The sequence below is a fragment of the Chiloscyllium punctatum genome, chromosome 20 (genome assembly GCF_047496795.1).
Source record: "Chiloscyllium punctatum isolate Juve2018m chromosome 20, sChiPun1.3, whole genome shotgun sequence".
NCBI classification, from domain to species: domain Eukaryota; kingdom Metazoa; phylum Chordata; class Chondrichthyes; order Orectolobiformes; family Hemiscylliidae; genus Chiloscyllium; species Chiloscyllium punctatum.
Genome location: NC_092758.1, coordinates 28,755,265 through 28,775,390, shown reverse-complemented (window position 1 = coordinate 28,775,390; position 20,126 = coordinate 28,755,265). Strand labels below are relative to the sequence as shown.

General features: G+C 38.0%; 1 protein-coding gene across 3 annotated transcripts in view; it reads left to right on the top strand.

The window, feature by feature from the left end:
• LOC140491990 (gamma-aminobutyric acid receptor subunit alpha-6-like) overlaps positions 1-20,126 on the top strand; it is a 39,803-nt gene that overhangs the window by 9,952 nt on the left and 9,725 nt on the right. Inside the window, exons 6-9 of one of the 3 annotated variants that reach the window (XM_072590563.1) lie at positions 4,873-5,016; positions 10,483-10,635; positions 10,720-10,872; positions 12,737-12,987. In XM_072590563.1, the coding sequence (XP_072446664.1) occupies positions 4,873-5,016; positions 10,483-10,635; positions 10,720-10,872; positions 12,737-12,987 (701 nt within the window). The remainder of the gene's footprint in view (positions 1-4,872; positions 5,017-10,482; positions 10,636-10,719; positions 10,873-12,736; positions 12,988-20,126) is intronic. The other 2 variants (XM_072590565.1, XM_072590564.1) reach the window with 2 other exon arrangements.

The window sequence follows — 20,126 nt, the reverse complement described above, 5'->3', positions numbered from 1 at the left end:
ATCTTCCATATCCTTTTCCACAATAAATACTGATGCAAAATATTCATTTGGTATTCAAAGTTTGTGAGAAGATTTGTAGCTCGGGTGCTCGTTGTTGTGGTTCTGTTCGCCAAGCTGGGAATTTGTGTTGCAGACATTTCGTCCCCTGTCTAGGTGACATTCTCAGTGCTTGGGAGCCTCCTGTGAAGCGCTTCTGTGATCTTTCCTCCAGCATTTGTAGTGGTTTGAATCTGCCGCTTCCGGTTGTCAGTTCCAGCTGTCCGTTGCAGTGGTCAGTATATTGGGTCCAGGTCGACGTGCTTATCGATTGAATCTGTGGATGAGTGTCATGCCTCTAGGAATTCCCTGGCTGTTCTCTGTTTGGCTTGTCCTATAATAGTAGTGATGTCCCATTCAAATTCATGTTGCTTGTCATCTGCGTGTGTGGCTACTAAGGATAGCTGGTCATGTCGTTTCGTGGCTAGTTCGTGTTCATGGATGCGAATCGTTAGCTGTTTTTCTGTTTGTCCTATGTAGTGTTTTGTGCAGTCCTTGCATGGGATTTTGGTATCTCCCCCATTTTCTGTGGTTCCACGCAAAGGCCGCCTTGCTGATCTTTGAGGGGCCCTATTCTCTCCCTAGTTATCCTTTTGTCCCTAATATATTTGTGAAAACCCTATGGATTCTCCTTAATTTTATTTGCCAAAGCTATCTCATATCCCCTTTTTGCCCTCCTGATTTCCCTCTTAAGTACATTAAAAGCAACTTATCGTATCCTGTCATCATGGCACGTTAATATAAATGTTACAAGGAGTTGCTGATGGATATTCTTGATAGAACAGAAGCAAGCTATTTTCCTTGACAAACAAGTGTTTCTTAACTGACTGAAGAAGTAACCTTACATTATCTAAAGATTATCTGTTAATGCATAAAATGAAATTGATTTTGGAAAATGTATCACAAACAATTGCCTTCTTAATGTTATTGTAATTATCGTTGTAATGCAGAGGTGGTGGCAGAATGGTAATGTCACTGAAGTATTATTTTAGAGGCCCAGGCAAATGCTTGAAGGGTATAGGTTCAAATCCTAACATATAGATAGGGGAATTTAAATTCAATTGATAAATCATGAAATAAAAGCTAATCTCAGTAATATAGACCATGAAACCATTGTTATAAAAACCCACCTGGTTCACCTGGGTAATTTTCATAGAATAATATAGCACAGAAACAGACCCTATGGTCCAGCTCATCCACACTGACCAAGAATCCTGAGGTGATCTAGTCCCACTTTCTAGCATTTGGTGCACATCCCTCTATCCCTTCCTATTCAAGTACCCATGTGACAATACTTTAAGAAGTGCATTTTATCCTAGTTTTCTTAATGAAGAAAGATTGAGATAGAGGTGTAGAGTGGTCTGCTCAAAGCCAATAAAATAAACAGCTTGTGAGGTCCTGGGCTTTTGTAAAAGTTGGAACAATAGAAGCAGCCTGAATGGGTGATGCCAAGCTTTCACAGAAATGATTTTAAGTTTTAGCTTTCCGCGTTGCTCGAGTCTTCAAGCTGGATGTATAAGCTGTCATTCCTCTCACTGTAAAAGCTGGGTTCTCTACCTTCTGCTAGAATTGCATGTGAGACAACCTATTTAACTGAATTTGCTTTTGACGAGGCTGTGTTTACGGGTTGTTACTATATTGGAACAGTTAATTAGCAGTTAATATATATATCATGTAAATCATTTTGATAAAGTTATAATTAATCCATTTGTTTTATTTTGCTTTTGTGTTTTGCTTAACATCGAGCAGTTTGACCAATCGAATTGCATCTGGAATGCAACGCCTTGCACATACCTTTCTAACATAAGAAAAAGTCAAGCTCTAGGCTATTTTCTTAATATATTTTGAAATGGTTTAGTCTAGTCTTTAATATTCATGTGAATGTCTGTCTTTTAAATGGTATAATTATACCCCTTCTTGCACCACCTCTGGCAGCTTGTTCTGTACAAACACTACCTTCTGTGTGTAAATGTTGTCCCTCTGGTCCCTTTTAACTCTTTTCCGTCTCACCTTAAACTCCCTACCCTTCAGAGAAGGACAGCTGCCCTTACCTGGTCTGACTTATGTTATCCTAGATCAACAGCTTTGTAGTTGACTCCTAAATAGCCTCTGACATGATTTAGCAGGGTATTCAGTGGTACCAAACTACTATAAAAGGCTAAAAGGAATGAAATTAGATGACCACCCAAAGCACTAAAAAGGATAGTGATGCACCTAGCATTATTCATTCTGCAAGTACCTCCTCAATCATCCAGGGACCTTCTCCCCAAACTGGGAGAGATGTTTCATACACTAGGAACTAGTAGAAAGAATGTTAAAGAATAGATTTACAAAGAAATAAAAGAGATACATGAATCATAGAGTAGTTTTAATGGAGGACTTTAAATATCAGGAATTTCTCATGAAGGGCCTATGCCCGTAAAGTCGACTGTTGTGCTCCTCGGATACTGTCTGACCTGCTGCGTTTTTCCAGCGCCACTCTTTTTGACTCTGACTTCTCCAGTATCTGCAGTCCTCACTTTCTCCTGAGATACAAGTACTGTAAACGGATACAGGGCAAGAGAGTGCGGTAAAAGAGTTTTATGTTTTAGATCGATGGAGTAGGATTGTTTGGGGACCAAAAAGGGGATTTATGCTTGGACGGAAGGGAAGTAGCTGAGATATTAATACTTTGCATCTGTCTTTCCCAAGGAAGAAGGTGCTGCTCAGGCTGTGGTGAAAAAGGAGATCACTAATACATATGAAGAACTTACAATTGATGAGGAACAGGTGTTAAATAGGCTGGCTAAACTTAAAAATTGCACCAAAGTTAGATGAGCTACATACAAGGATACTTAGGGCAGTTAAAGCAAAAGTTTCAGAGGCACTGGCCATAATTTTTCAGTCTTCTTTAGAGTCATGTTTGATGCCAGAGGAATTGAGAATTGTAGATGTTGCCCCCTTGTTCAAAACAGGTATTAAGATAAGATCAGCAAATCTAGATCAGCCAGTTTAAACTCAGTGTAAGGAAAACTTATAGAAACAATAACTTGGGATAAAATTAATAGTCTTGTTATCAAATACAGGTTCAAAGTTTGGTAGAAGATTTGTAGCTCGGGTGCTCGTTGTTGTGGTTCTGTTCGCCGAGCTGGGAATTTGTCTTGCAAACGTTTCGTCCCCTGTCTAGGTGACATCCTCGGTGCTTGGGAGCCTCCTGTGAAGTGCTTCTGTGCTGTTTCCTCCGGCATTTATAGTGGCCTGTCTCTGCCGCTTCCGGTTGTCAGTTCGAGCTGTCCACTGTAGTGGCCGGTATATTGGGTCCAGGTCGATGTGTTTGTTGATAGAGTCTGTGGATGAGTGCCATGCCTCTAGGAATTCCCTGGCTGTTCTCTGTTTGGCTTGCCCTATAATGGTAGTGTGGTCCCAGTCGAATTCATGTTGCTTGTCGTCTGTGTGTGTGGCTACTAAGGATAGCTGGTCATGTCGTTTCGTGGCTAGTTGGTGTTTGTGTATACGGATCGTTAACTGTCTTCCTGTTTGTCTGATGTAGTGTTTTCTGCAGTCCTTGCATGGGATTTTGTACACTACATTAGTTTACACTAGACATGGGGGTGAAACGTTTGCAAGACAAATTCCCAGCTCGGCGAACAGAACCACAACAAATACAAGTTCATTAAAGAAAGCCAACATTAATTTGTTAAAGGAAAATTGTGTTAAGAAACTTACTGGATATTTTGAAGAGCATTTATTAGGATACTTGCTGTTCCTGATATGTTTATGCCCTTGGCACAGTTTCCAAACTCAACTAATGTGATTCCTCAGTCAGCTCCCTGTAATGCTTCTTTCTTCCTTTTCAGTTGACTCTCTAATTCCCTTTTGAATGCCTCAATTGAGCCTGTGTTCATCAAGGTCTTAGAAAATGCATTCCAGATCCTAAATGCTGATTGTGTAAAATCATCGCTTCTGCTGATTTTTGCTTCTTTTACCAACTACAAATTTTAAAAAGCACAATTACAAAACTTGCAGTTGGTATGGAACTTGGAAATATTGTGAACAGTGGGGCTTAAAGTGCAGAAGTTCAAAGGGACATGGACAAGTTGGTGGAATAGGCAGGCAACTAGCATATGAAGTTCAGTGCAGAGAAACATTAATTGATTAATTTTGCTTGGAAGAACATGGAGAGACTATATAAAATGTACAATCTGAAGGTGGTGCAGGAGCAGGAGACATATAAAAGTCATTAAAAATGTCACAACAGGTTGAAAATAAGTTCAATAAAGCTGATACTATCCAAGACTGCATTAATAGTGCCACAGAGCAAGGACGTTATTATGAAGTTGTATAAGATACTGCTTTGGCTAGAGTAGATAGGGCGAAACTATACCTGCACATAAAAAACAACAAAAGGTGCAAATGTAATGTGGTTGGTAAAAGAAGCAAAATCAGCATGAGCAATATTTTTGTGCACTGAGCGGTTAGGATCTGGAATGCACTTTAAGATTGTGATGGACGCAGGTTCAACTGAGGCATTCAAAAGGGAATTAAACTATCAACTGAAAAGGAAGAAAGAAGCATAACAGGGAGCTGGCCGGGGAAATCGCATTAGTTGAATTTGGAGACCACTGCTTACAGTGACCTGAATGGCTTCCTTCTACACTGTAACTATGTTTTGATCTGCTATCTTATTTTTAGGTAATTGATGCTCCAAAATGCCTTCTGTTTCATGCTTGTGAATCATTATTGCTGTAAATAGGCATGATGATACTGTTAACTGGTGAAAACATATATTAGGTAATTTAAAAGAACTAACAGTTTATGATGGGAGAATCAACTGGAACCTGACATTTAATTTTGCAGATGCCTATCCTAGAAGCGAAATAATTTACACATGGAAGAAGGGTCCCTCATACTCAGTAGAAGTACCAGATGAATCTTCAAGTCTGCTGCAGTATGATCTTGTAGGCCAAACTGTATCTAGTGAAACCATGAAATCCAACACAGGCAAGTGGGATGATTTTTCAGTTATGTGTTTCAACAAGTAAGTATTTTTGTTGTATAGTTTTAAAAATACTAGGAGTAAAACTTTACTATTTATACCCAAAGTTCTCAATTCTAAACTGCAAATCAACTAAAATAAGAAGAGAAAATATGCTGGAAATATACAGAACATTTATATCTTGGACCCATCAATAGTTTAATGGCATTGACCAGTTGAATTTGAAAATGTTCTAATTCTGATATTTGAAATAGCAATACTTTGTAAAATTTCATACTTGTCAGGATTAATACACAATCATGTATGAACCGGTCCATGCTGGAAAACAATGTATTGAGGGGATAAATCATATTAGGGCATTAATACTGCTTTTACAATTACCAAGAGGTGGTATTGTCTGACATTATATTCTTATCGATGCAACTTTACATAATAACAAGTACTTGCCATTTGATGAATATTAGATTTGAATGGTTAGCTTCCAGATGGCAGGCACCTGCAACTTTACAACCTGACTCAAACTGCATGACATAATCATGAATCTTGCCATCTGTTTGAAATGGTATTACTTGCAGTGTACTGAGCAATGATTCCCCACTCTCCTGTTTTAAAGCCTAAAATATCTTTCAAATTATTAGTATTTATTAAAAAGAATGGTGCCTTTCCAAATTGTCCATACTTGTTGCACAAGGCATGTAGACTGTTTGGAATATGACTTATATTGACATTTGCTAAATACTTTTGCATTTTTTTAATTGTCTTCCACATCATTTACACTTGACTCAGAATTTCATCATCCTGAAACCTGCAAATATAAACATTAATTAAAAATAGTTGAAATCAAAATGAATTTGTTTTGCAAAACAGTAAATAAAATTTACCTTCATTTGTGTTTTACTTTGTTTAAAATAACATTTTAAAATATGATGTTGCATACATTTTGAAATAAATATTACAATAATAATTCCATTTTGGTTTTGAGAAGACATTGATAAACCAATTGGGCCACTCCTTTACATACTTAATGTGTTACTATCTTGAAGCAGTCTCTTGTTTATACTTTAATACAGTAATTCACATGTTCAGAGGAGTTGGTGTAAATCAATCAATGATGTAATTTTTGTAATCATGATGTAAACAGTGTCTGGCTATAGACTGAGAGAAGCAACACTTTGCACTAGATTGTAGCAATATATGTAGTGTGAATTAAGAGTTGGAATTTATTTTACCATGCTCACATCCAGATTATTGGTAGAATAGAGCAGATAAGGATAACCAATTAGTTCAATACTAAGGGGACCGGGGTATACCAAACTCAGGATTAAGGACAGACCAGTACACTCTTCCATAATTGATCCTATCCCAAAACATGGGAAGTGCAGCAGGCAACAGTTGGAAGCAACTGACAAGGTAGGGTGAAAATCACAATTTTCAAGCATTCAGTAAATGATGAAGGAAATGTGGACCTTGAAGTGTTATCAAAGCAAGGCATACGTAGGAGGGAAGTAGCAGAAACTTCAGAAGGAGAACAGCCTTTAAGAAGCAGAACAATGTGGCATCCACAAGCTGTCAAAATCCACAGAACAGTCACTATCTCACTCCCAACAGTTTAGGAAGAGGGGTTCCACAACAAAGAAAGAGATGGAAACTCTAGAAACACCAGTCTGAAATGTACAAAACAGGTAAAAGTTTCAGGTAAAAGCTCAGATTCACCAGGTCAGTCCAAATTAATATACTAGAGGTGGCTGATGTCCTAATGAAGCAAGATATTGATGAGACTTTTAGCATTAGTTGAAGAAGTGTTACACTATTAGACACTTCAGTCCGAAGAAAAAATAATTATAGAGTGAGTACGGTTCAAATAGAGAAATCAGAAACAAAGTGAAATTGTTATAAGTTTAAAATCTAGCCTTGCAGATCAGTTGATAACAGTGGCAACGGAGGCTTGGAAGATGAATTAGTCAGTAATTGGATTGTTGGTGCAATAAATAGTACTCAAGACTTTTTACAGACAATGAAGATCTGACCCTAGAGCTCATCTTTGTTATGTGAAACGAGTCAATCAGATGAGTCACAAGCAGCCCATACTTTGGGGCAACACCAAAGCTTCAGTTGGGGTGGTCCTTATGGTAAGCAGAAAGATGGCTAGTTCTTCCTTCAGAAAGCCTATCACAAAGTTCACTAAAGCTGCCAAAAGTGTACAAAACAGTATTTCTATGATTTTTTTGTGCTTACGTTGTGGGCAAAATGAAGGTCCAGAAGGGGAGCAACATAACTTTTTTTCTGTACAAATAATATGAATCTGGAACAATTTTAAGGACGTATTCTCTCAAATATAATCTTTTAGATTAAGGTTAATGTCGTGTGACTCAACAACTGAGTATGTGTTAGGAAAAATGCAAATAGTATCAATCCCTACAGTTGAATTTACAAAGTAAGGTATCACACTAAATTCAAAGGTAGATACACATTCTTCTACCATCACAAGTACTTTACTAGGCTAAGAAAGGAAACTTGCAGAAATTGAGCAACACTGTTAGAAGATGAACATTGCATACAAATCACAGCACACTGCCAAGATGACAGGTCTGAATATGTTCCAAATAACAATGTGTAGATAATATTATGAGCAATATAAGTATTTAAAAATAGTGCATGATTTGTTAGTCTTCATGTGATTGGTGATCCCAAGATCTATGAGGGATATAAAGTTCTTCAAAGACTCCACGTTAGCCATTTATACTTCACAAGATGCAGGGCAAGAGTACAATAAATGTTATAGTAGCCTCAGATCTCAGCAGCCACATACTGCCTGCATTTTATTGTAGCAATCAAGTAACAGTCAAGTACCAATGGAAAATCTAATGCTATCAAAAAAAAACCTTTCCAGCTAGACCTTAGAAAATGCTAGGCTCAAATTTGTTTGATTTCAGAATTTGTTTGATTTCAGAGGGAAGATCTCCCTCAACATTATAACTGATTATTTTCATTGGGTGATTAATGGATATCATTAGACTACAGCAGATTCCATGTTAAAAGCTTTGAAAATTATTTATTCAATGCATGGTATTCCATGAAGTAATACCAGATAAAGGTCCGTAGTTTGTTAATTAAATCTGCAGAATATTCACAAATGAATACAATTTTTAAACCATCCAGCCATTTCACTACACCATCCACATACAGTTCAGTAGAATGTTGTGAAAACTTTAAAGGTGCTGCAGACAAAATATCAGGATAAAGTAGCAGCCTTAATGAATTTCTGAACATTGTTCAACAATGTTATATTACAGCAGAATTATTAATGATCCAAAACCTAAAAACTGAAATCCTAGAAACTCTGACATGATAAAACAGTTGAAGATCATGGCCATGTACAATTATATGAAGAGAATCAAAGATGTAAGCAAACAAAATGAAATAACTACAGAATCAAACATAATGTTTAACTACTTCACTACTAGTGCAGAAGTGTGCATAAGAGATCAACGAGCTGAAAGTATGGCTATCAAATAAATGAAATAATCTTATTATTCATATCTCTTCCAAATTAGTTATATTTTTCAGATAAAACAGATAAATCCTGCTATTTCTAAAGAACAAAGGGAATGGTTTGTATAAATACTAATTATTAATAATTGGGAGAATTAGATACACTCTACATCAATCACTCAGTTAACACAGTCCAGGGACCATCAATGTAGATCAATCAAATTGTAAATCAATCAATGATGCAACTGATATAATAACTCCATAGGTAAAATGTTCAGATGGAAGAGTCAACAAGGAAGCATGACAGAGAAGCAATATTCTGTTCACCACTCTGTTATTAATATATAGAGTGTGAATAAAAACATGGAATTACTTTACCACACATTACAGTAGTCCCCCCATACCAGCAGGGGATACGTTCCAAGATCTACCGCATTATCCCAAAACTGCGGATAGGAGTGAACTCATTTATTTAAATGGGGAATTTACCCTCCTGGCAGCCCCTTGATCCCTTGTGCTGTTACATTCCCTGTCATATGTTCGGGTCATAGTAAATCATGGTAAATGATTCTGCAGATACGAGGGTCGGCCTGTAGTCTAAATTATGTTAGAGTAGAGCAAATTTGGACAACCAACTAGTTCAACACAATGGGAACTGGAATAAACTATGCCTAATACTAAGGGCCAACTGGAACAGGGGCAGACTTTCCTTCCATTATCACCTTTATCTCAAACTAAGTAACACCAGACATTGAAATTATATTATGATGTGTAAGCTTAAAGTGAAACAGTGACTCTTATACTATTGCAATCTAGATGCTTGTTACAAGTCGACATAATTCATAACATACAAATGGTATTTATTAGGTGGAATTTTAATCTAATTTTTCCAGGTAATATTTAGCTATTATTTAAAAACATTTAATAAATAGTATTGTAAAATATTATTATATTTTTCAATTTTAATGTATTATGAATAGTCACTACTACACCACTTTATTTGAACTGAAATGGTCTGAGGTCATAGTTCACTGAATATCATGGCAAATAAGAATCACAAGTGTGACATGAAGCGATCACATAATGTAAAATAAAGTCACATATTATATGTGATAACATTGCATTTGAAATGAATTTTTAATATTTAATCTGCCCTAACGATTATATGAATGTAAGGTGAAGTCACAATAGTCCCAGAGGGCCATTCTGTCATTAGAGAGACATGTCTGGTGGTGATTTAACCAGAGGGTTATGATGCCTCAGCCAAGGGGCAAGGTAAAAAAGGAGCATTCTTCATGGTAACCTCAAGTGGTGTGAGAATTGAACTCACTACTTCACAAACTAGCTATCCAGCTAAATGAGCTAACTGATCCCTACAGTAACGAGAATGGGAAAGGTAATTAGTTGAACCATCCTGCAAAGTTCAACTAAAATTTCCAAGTGTCAAGTAAATGGTTGCAATTATACGATACCTTTAATAATTGCGGCTGAAGCAGCACTTCTAAGTTTTGGTTCCTGTATAATTTGCCTCTATTTCAAATCTCCAGTGTCACTGTGCAATCCAATCCTGCAATTCCTAATGGTTTCCAATTGAACAATTCTGTGAACTTGATTTATTTAATACTGCTAAAAGGTGCAGGAGAGGCTTGTCAGAAGGTGTTAAAGTTGCCTTCAATGTATGACAGATGTTCTTAATGCTAATTGTAAAAATATTGATACAAATTAAAGCATGTACATTCTAATACCAAATTTAGTCTGGAAGCATGTGATCAGTTATATATTTTTCTGTAAGCATGACATAGAACAGTGCTTTATACCATTACTATTTACAAGTTATTATCCTATTTTTAACTTGTCATGCCATATTCTAGATTTTTATGTTGCATCCTTAACTCATTTTTCAGTCTGTAGAATGTTAATCTGAAGAGAACTCTAGTAATGTTACGATCACAAAAATGTTTATATTTGTCTTTGAACAGGTGAATACATAGTGATGACAGTGTATTTTCACTTAAAAAGGAAGATGGGATACTTTATGATTCAGACTTACATTCCTTGCATTATGACTGTAATTCTCTCCCAAGTATCTTTCTGGATTAATAAGGAGTCTGTCCCAGCTAGAACAGTATTTGGTATGCCTGATTTACAACACCTACTTATGAGTATGTTCATTGGTCAATCTTTGTTTAGTTACCATCATCATTTATTTGTTTCAGGTGAATACTCCATACAAATAGTCTATTTTTTCCTACAAAGAAAACTAGGCTATTATCTCATTCAGACTTACATCCCATGCATCATGACTGTAGTTTTGTCTCAGATTGTGTTCTGGATAAACAAAGAATCTGTCCCTGCTCGTACTGTGGCGGGTATGGAAACTTTTACTGTGTCTGCTTATAAATAATTGTATATGGTGGCTTAGATGCTGAATTATTGTTCCTGTTTTTTTTCACATTTTCTCACTTTGTGTTTTTGTTATTTTTGTAAGTTCATGTCAATGTTTAATGTGTAGCTTTTTATATGAAGAAATATAATGAATAAGCGATACATTTTTCTGACTAAATGTGTACTTTTCATGTATGTTTTTTAAAAATTGTTGTTGGGATGTGGATGTTTCTGCTTGGTGACTATTTATTGCCCATCCTAATTACTCTTGAGAAAGTGGTGATTTCAGCTCCAGGATATCTCTGCAGGAGTTCTTGAGGGCATCATCCTAGACACAGTCATCTTTATCATTGACTTTCCCTCCATTATAAGGTCAGAAGTAAGGATGTACGCCGATGACTGCACAAAGTTTAGCACTACTCGTGACTCCTTAGATAATGAAGCTGGCCATCTTTAAATGCAAAATACTTGGGCAGTATCAAGGCTTGAGCTGACAATTGGCATGTAACATTCGCACAACACAAATGCCAGGCTATTACCATCACCAATAAGAAACAATCTAACCAGTGCCCCTTGACATTCAATCATCTTACCATCATTGAAACCCCTACTGTTAACATCCTGGATGTTAGCATTGATCAGAAAACCAACTGGACTCACCATATAAATACAGTGACTATAAGTGCAGATCAGAGGTTTGGAATACTGTGATGAGTAACTCACCTCCTCCCCCCCTCCCCCAAAACCTATCCACTATCTACAAGGTGCAAGTCAGAAATGTCATGGAACACTCACCACTTACCTGAATGAATGCCATTCCATTAATACTCAAAAGGTTTGACGCCAATCAGGACAAAGCAGTCCACGTGAATTGGCACCACACACAAACACAACTATTCACTTTCTCCACCTCCAATGCTTAATAGCAACAGTATATATTATCTCCAAGTTGCACATGGAGAAGAAATTCACCAAATATGCTGAGACATCACTTTTCAAAGCAACAATCACTTGCATCTGAAAGGACAAGGGCAGCAGGGGAACACCACCACATGCAAGTTCCCTTCCTAGCCACTCACTATTCTGATTTGGAAATATATTGCTGTTCCCACTATGTCGCTGGGTCAAATTCCTGGAACTCCCTCCCATACATCAGTTTGGGTCTACCTACAGCACACTGCAGCAGTTCAAGAAGGCAGCTCACTGCCACTTTCTCGAGCAGCTAGGCCACAATTTGCAGACTGAGAAAGTCCTGAGTGTATTAATTTTGCACTATTATACTCTAACTTTTAGTGGACGTGAACCCTTACTACAAGATGTATCATCACTGGGAAGGTGATCACCTAGTGGTACTATCCCTGCACTGTTAATCCAAAGACCCGGGTGATGTTATGGAGAGACAGGTTCAAATCCTGCAATGGTAGATGGTGGAAATTGAATGGAATAGAAGTCTAGAAAGAAGAGTCTAATGATGTCCACAAAACCATTGTCGAAGAAACCCATCTAGTTCACTGGTGTCCTTTTGGAAAGGAAATCTGCTGTCCTTAAATGGTCTGGCCTACATGTGACTCCATACTCATAGCAATGTGGTTGATCCCTAATTGCAATTAGGGAGGAGCAAGTTGACAATCTCTTTAAATATTTCAGGTCAGTGACTAGAAGTAAACACACTTGGTGGACATTAAAGAACAGTCTACTTCCACACCTCAGAGATAATGCTCACCATTCATTAAATGTCATAAGGGCTATAAGAAAATTAAGTACAAAAATGGCCATCTAATTGTTTGCTTTGTTATCAATGTCAAAAATGCTAAGTAGATTATTATTTTTCTATTTAAATTTCTAAAGGTATTACTACAGTTTTAACCATGACTACTCTAAGTATCAGCGCACGCCACTCGCTACCAAAAGTGTCCTATGCTACTGCTATGGATTGGTTCATAGCTGTATGTTTCGCTTTTGTCTTTTCTGCGCTCATCGAATTTGCAGCCGTAAACTACTTCACAAATCTTCAGGCTCAAAAAGCCCAAAAAAAAGCAACACAAGCAGCAGCATTATCAGCACTAGCAGGAGTACCTGAATCAGAGGAGATAGTATCGGTAAGTGAGTTCTCGTTTGTCAGCATGAAAAGGCAAAGTCATGATAACAGACAATTTATGAATTTCCCACTTAATATGCATCTTATCCTATACAATAAAGATATTGTCAATTTTGTTTCCTAAAGATATTATACAGTACAACTATTTCCTTTATATAATTTTAAATATAAAATGTAAAACTAGCCCTATCATAGATTTTGTTTCACTGTTTCCAAAAACAAAGTTAAAATCTGGCCTAGCATTTTTGCAAAAGGATCTCTGAGGTTTCTACAGTAAATATTTCTTTGAACATGTTTATTAACTGTATCATTTGCCATGGTGACCATTAATGGCAGAGTTGATCTTCAGCCAGCTTCCGTGCTGAAATAGAGTCATGTAGGTCTATAGCATGGAAACAGGCCTTTCGATTCAACTTGCTCATGCTGCCCAGTTTTCACAATTAATCTATTTCCATTTGCCTGCGTTTGGTCCACATCCTTCCATATCTATCCCATCCATGTCTAAATGTTCCTTGAATGACAAAATTGTACTTGTTTCCACTACTACCGCTGGCAGTCCATTCCAGACACTCACCACCGTCTCTTTGAAAAAGTTGCCTCTCTGGACCCTTTTGTATCTCTCCCATTTTGCCTTAAATCTGTGACCGCTAGTTTTAGACCACCCCAACATGGGGGGAAAAAAATCTGTTGGCCACCTAACTTATCTATGCCTCTCAAGATTTTATAGACCTCTGTGAGGTCACCCCTCAATCTCCTTCGATCCAGGGAAAAAAGCCCCAGCCTATCGAACCTCTCCTCATAACTCAAAGCTTCCAGTCCACATAGCATCCTTGTCAATCTTTTCTGCAATTTTTTTAGTTCAATAATACCCTTTTTATCAGTAGGGCAACAAGATCTATAAGCAGTACTCAAATTGAGGCTTCACCAACTTCTTGTACAACTGTATCAAGATGTCCCAACTCCTATTCTCAGTGCTCTGACCGATGAAAGCAAGTATATCCAAAGCCTTCTTCACCACCCTGTCTACCTGTGACTCCACATTTAAAGAGCTATAAATCTGTATCCCCAGATCTCTTTGTTTGATAACACACCCCAGGGCCTGACCATTGACTGTGTAAGTCCTGCCCTGATTTTACCCATCAAAATGCAACACCTTGCATTTATCTAAATTAAACTCCATCTGCCATTCCTTAGCCCACCAGCCCAGTTTATCAAGAACTTGCTGCGTTCCCAGATAACCTTCATCACTGTCCGCTATACCACCAATCCTGGTGTAATCTGCAAATTTACGAACCACACCTCCTAAATTCTCATCCAAATCATTGATATAAATGAAGAATAACAGTGGACTGAGCATTGATCCTTGTGAAACACCACTGGTCACAGGCCTCCAGTGTGAAAAAAAGCTCTCTACCACTATCCTCTACTTCTACTGTCAAGCTGATTTTGTATCCAATTGACTAGCTCTCTCTTGATCCCGTGAGATTTAACATTGCTCTTTAGAGATTTAGGAATATTTTGTTTTTAATGTTGCACAGCTGCAGTGATTACATTTTACATTCTGAAACATCTTCTATTTTAGTGATCAAGATGTTGTATGGAATAAATTTAATATAAGTCATTACATGAATTTGCTACATTTTATTTTATATGTTGGCAACTGAAAGAAATTCTGGGCTATAAAATACAATCAGTCCTGTACATGGATGATGGGATCATATTACCCAAACCACAAACTTTATGCTACTGTCTTATTTACGGATTGTGTTGTGCTGCTAGCATTCAGCGCACTGTTGAGTAACTTCTCACTGAGCATGAGACACAAAATCATGTAAAGCCACCATGGTTGCAGTAGCCAGCACTTCTTAAAGCCGACTTAGCCTGCACCTCATAAACAGGAGGTTTATTTTGGCTGAAGCAGATTCTCAAAGTAATTTTGAAAGTGATTTTAAAGTGGGTAGCTGTAGAAATGGCATATGTCAGAGTTGATTTGAATTCTAAATCTCAAATATCAATTGATTTTCTATTAGTGAATACGGTTGAGGCCAAAGTAGATTTTGGTTCCACAGAATCGAGGGATACGGAGAGCAGGCGTGAACGTGCAGTTGATTCTAAGTGTTAGCCATAACATGAATCTGGCACCTGGGTGAGTGTTTGGAGGAGACCCATCTGATGGAGGGTTGCTGATAGCCTTCCTGCCAACCTTGCCTCTGATCCTGCCATCTACCAATTCCCATCCTGCTCTTACTCATCCAGTGATCCAGTATCAGCTCCAGAATACAATTTGCAACAATGGAGAACTGCTTGCCTCTGTTTGGCTGATGCAACTCTCAATGGACAGGATTTCCATCATCACGGTCCTTAATCCTAAGACGGTGCAATGCTAGCTAATTAAGTGTTTGAGAAGCACTTCAATCAGTTGGCCATCCTCCATGAAAGTTACATGGGTCACCTACATCAGATGCTGCAGGGAATGCTCAGACTGAAGCCCTGCAAACTCAGTTTGCTGCCACAAACTGTTAGACTTGTCATTATACCTGTGAGCACAGTGTTGAAAATGCTTGTCAAGGTCCTCCTCTCTTACTAGAATAGTTGAATACTGACCTAGTGGGTTGTCAATAATCTGCACATCCCTCTCATGATAACAACATTTGTCCTTACATTACTGCCACTTTATTAGTTCCCTTCCTGTACCTACCAGCTAGGTAGCCTGGACTTCAGCTCCCATGCAGAAGTAGTGAACTCCAAAACATTTTTTTAGGGTGGTTCTGATGGGCAATCTGCAATATCAACTACTGAAAGTCTTCCACCAGGTCAATGTTTGGATGAGAAAAGGCGCACATAAGATTCACAAATGGAATGGATGCAAGTTTTGTTTCCAAAATGATGTTGTTAAAGGGATTGACATTTGAATTGATGGGAAAGACCTGTTTTCCTGACCACTCTTTGATAATATCTCCTCAATTTAAAAATAATGAGTAAAATTTGTGCAATGTCCTCCTGTTAATTTTGATAGGAAGTGGCTTCTCTCATTCATTGTGGTGATGTTTATACTTTGAAATAAGTGAAAATGTCAGGTAGTACTTACAATTTGCAAGATCGAGAGTGTTTTCAATACCTTGTATAAAAAGAAGTATTTCCAGAAATATGAAGCATCAAAAAGATAGTTTTCCATTGAATAGATATTATTTCCTTTAGTATAGAATTGAAGATTGTATTGTTGCAGCTCTTTTGTGAAGAGCGCACTGAGAAGCAAGTCCCACTATTCCATTAGAGACAAAATAAACTGCTAAAATGCGAAGTAGACAAACAGGAGGTTGGAAGAACATAGCAAGCCAGACAGCATCAGGAGGTAGAAAAGGTGAAGAGAGCTCCCTTTTTCCCCCTCCCAAGTCCTGACGAAGGGTCTTGACCCAAAACATTGACTTTTTCCACCTGCAGATGCTGCCTGGCTTGCTGTGTTCTTCCAGCCTCCAGTTTGTCCACTATTCCATTAGCCATCACAAATGGATAAATGACCAATTGAATCACTAAGATTGTTGCTTGACATTTTCCACTATCTAAAATAAAAACAATTCAAAATATCACTAAACAAGAAGCCAAAATATATTTATTTGAAACACACATCCCTTAATATGTGAAAAATGATTGCAAAAAATATGTGGAAAAAAATTATTATTGCAAATTTAAATTATACTTTCTTTAAATCCAAACACACACCCATTCATTCACAAAGAGACAGTTCTGCAGAGATATTATGGGTGGAAAACAAAGGCAAAAAGAAATAATTCTGAGAATCGAGAGTCCGAACGACAAGGGTGGAATGAGGTGACTTTCTCATAGTCAGTTTATTTTTTGATATTATGTTGTTATTGACTATAGAGCAGGAGTACATCCTTAATCATCCTTCGCTTAACCATCTTCAGCTGCTTCATCAATGAACTTCACTCCACCATAAGGTCAGAAGTGGAGATGTTCACTGATGATTACAGTGTTCAGTACTATTACAAATGTTCCAATACTGAAGCGATTCATGCTCAAATGCCAAATCTAAACAATGTGCAGGCTTGGGCTGACAGTGACAAATAACATACATACCATACAAATGCCAGACAATGACCATTTCCAACAACAGTCAAACCATTGCTCCTTGATGTTCAATGGTATTACCATCCTGACTTGGAAATACATTGCAATAGTTCGTGTCATTGAGTCAAAATCCTGAACTTGCTTCCACAACAACATTGTGGGTTGTCCTACAGCATATGGACTTCAGCGATTCAAGAAGGCAGCTGACCACCTCTTTAAGGGCAGCTGGGGGCAGGCAATGAATGTTGGCCCAGCCACTGGCACTCATGTCCCACGAGTGAATTTAAAAAGAAATACCAACACTGAATCCCCTACTATCAACATCATAAGAGTTAACATTGACCAGAAGTTGAACTAGCATTGTCATATAGATACTGTGGCTGCAAGAGCAGGGTAGAGGTTAAGACCCTTGCAGTGAGTAGCTTACCTCCTGCCTCCTTAAAGCCTGTCCACAATCTACAAGTCACAAGTGGAAAATTCCCCACTTGCCTGAATGAGAGTAAATCAAAGAATACTCAAGAAGCTCAACATTATGCAGGATAAAGGAGCCCGCTTGATTGACACCACATCCACATTTAGTCCTTCCATCACTGATGCTCAGCAGCAGGACTATGCACCATTTACAAGATGCACTGTGGAAATTCACCAAGGTTTCTTAGAAAGCACTTTCCAAATTCACAGCCACTAACATCTACAAGAACAAGGGCAGCAGATAGATGCCACCACCTGCAATTTCACCTCCAAACTTCTCACCATTAGACTTGGAAGTATATTGCCATTCCTTCAGTTTCACTGGGTGAAAATCCTGGAATTCTCTCCCTAATGGCATTGTGGGTATACCTAAACTACACTGCACTACCTTTTCTTTTAAATATTTCACACACTCTCCAAATCGCTTCAAAACGTTAGATTTTGCACCACAAAGTTACTTTTCAGAACCAGTTCTAAGGAAGGATCACTCAACCCAAAACATTAACTCTGATTTCTCTCCACCGATCCTGCCAGACCTGCTGTGCTTTTCCAACAATTTCTGTTCTTATTTATCAAAACTTGCATTCAATCTCATCTATGTACCTAACAAACTGAGCTGTCTGACAAGACTGCACAGTTATTTCATTGTATCTTTGGAGGCAGCTGCATCTTTTTTCTGTGTCCTAACATTACGAATTATGATGCAATTGGTACTCTCCAAGTTGCATTGTTAATGTAAAATTACAGCTGACTCACTCAGCTATACCTTTAAATCAACATATTTTAAAACACCAGATATCTGATTACCAATTTTAAATGTCTTCCTAATTTGATCAATGGCATTCTTTTCAAACTCATTAGTTACATTCCAGAAGAAATTGCATCATAAAGGCATGTGAAGCTTAAAAGGACAGCCTTCACCAAAATGTGCCATGCTTGAGAAGTGCCATTCAAACTATAAGCAAACTCATTAAGCTTCCAAAGATTTCCCTTCCATGTCAAATGCTTCTTTTGGAGGCTGATGAAGTAGTTCTTTCAGAAGCATATTGCCCGAATGGAAAGCTGCTCTTAAAGGTATGGAATTGCATCTCCTTGAATATATAACTAAAGTGGCCAAAAAATTTAAAAATTGCCATTCACACTGTAGGTGAGCCAACTCTTTATAATCACAACACCCTGACTGTCAATCGTGATCTTACAGAGCTATCCAGTAGGAGGTTTTCTGTATCTCTGTGGTGGAGCCAGTGGACCTCTAGTTGAAACCTCTGAATACCCACCAAATTCTTTCAGATTTTCTAATATTTTTGGTTTAGTTTTCCTAATTGCTTTATCTTCCAATTCAGGTGGCACAGCGGTTAGCACTGCTGCCTCACAGCGCCAGAGACCCGGGTTCAATTTCCACTTCAGGCAACTGTCTGTGTGGAGTTTGCACATTCTCCCCGTGTCTGCATGTGTTTGCTCTGGTTTCCTCCCACAGTCCAAAAAAATGTGTAGGTTAGGTGAATTGGCCATGCTAAATCGCCTGTCATGTTAGGTGAAGGGGTAAATGTAGGGGAATGGGTCTGGGTGGGTTGCTCTTCGGAGGGTTGGTGTGGACTTGTTGGGCCGAAGGGCCTGTTTCCATACTGTAAGTAATCTAAAAAAAATTTTGGTGCACCAACAAACACTTCCCAATCATAGGGACATTTGCTTCTGTCCTTTAGTTGAAAGGCTTCTGGATTTTCCTGGCTACTCTGTCACCTTCACCTTTGGCTGAGCTACGTTTAAAACAAATTAAAATTAAAACACTGTACATCTTTTCCTCCTTCCAGACGTAACTTCTGAATCATTATTCAAACTTAAACAGGTTGCATTGTTTTCCATTCCTTTGCACTTTTTTGCAAATTAATGGCCAGCAATTCTTGTCCATCCTCTTGCATAGTTTATTAATTTTTTTCTTTTACCTGTTGCCTTGTTTGCTTTTACCATTATTGTGGACTTTCTCCAATTAACTGACCCTTCTGGCAATACATCGCATGGGGGATTCATTGTAGGCAGATGACCCAGGATGAGATTGCCTTTCGGTCATTCATCATGATTACTACATGCATTAGAATCTACTCTTTGAATTATCAGATCCTCCCCCTTTAGGTTTTAACTGGAGAATACATTCCTCATGTACGTGTGTGGTTCACTGTCTCTCAGCTATCATCTCAATCTAACATTTTTTCTTAATATTAAAATCTATTAACAGTATGACCCCCTCAATACATCTTACAACAATTCCCTCCTTGTAAAAGCTCCTACGATTACATGCTGGCAATTTTTGAAAATCAGTGATTATGGAGTCCTTGTCACATTGCAGATTACCAGCTGAAGATAGGAGGCTTTTTCTTGCTGTCCATAACCTAAAACTCCTGGTTACCATTCATGTTGTTGTAATGGGTTCACAGAATAATTTGTCCTAGAGGTGCTACCAGATGCACATTACTTTGCAAGGTTTACTTTTTGGATGGTCACATTCAACCACTTCACACAAATCTCCAAATATCATCGTGTGGCATGATGTAATGGTGACTATCTGATACTTTATGTTGACCT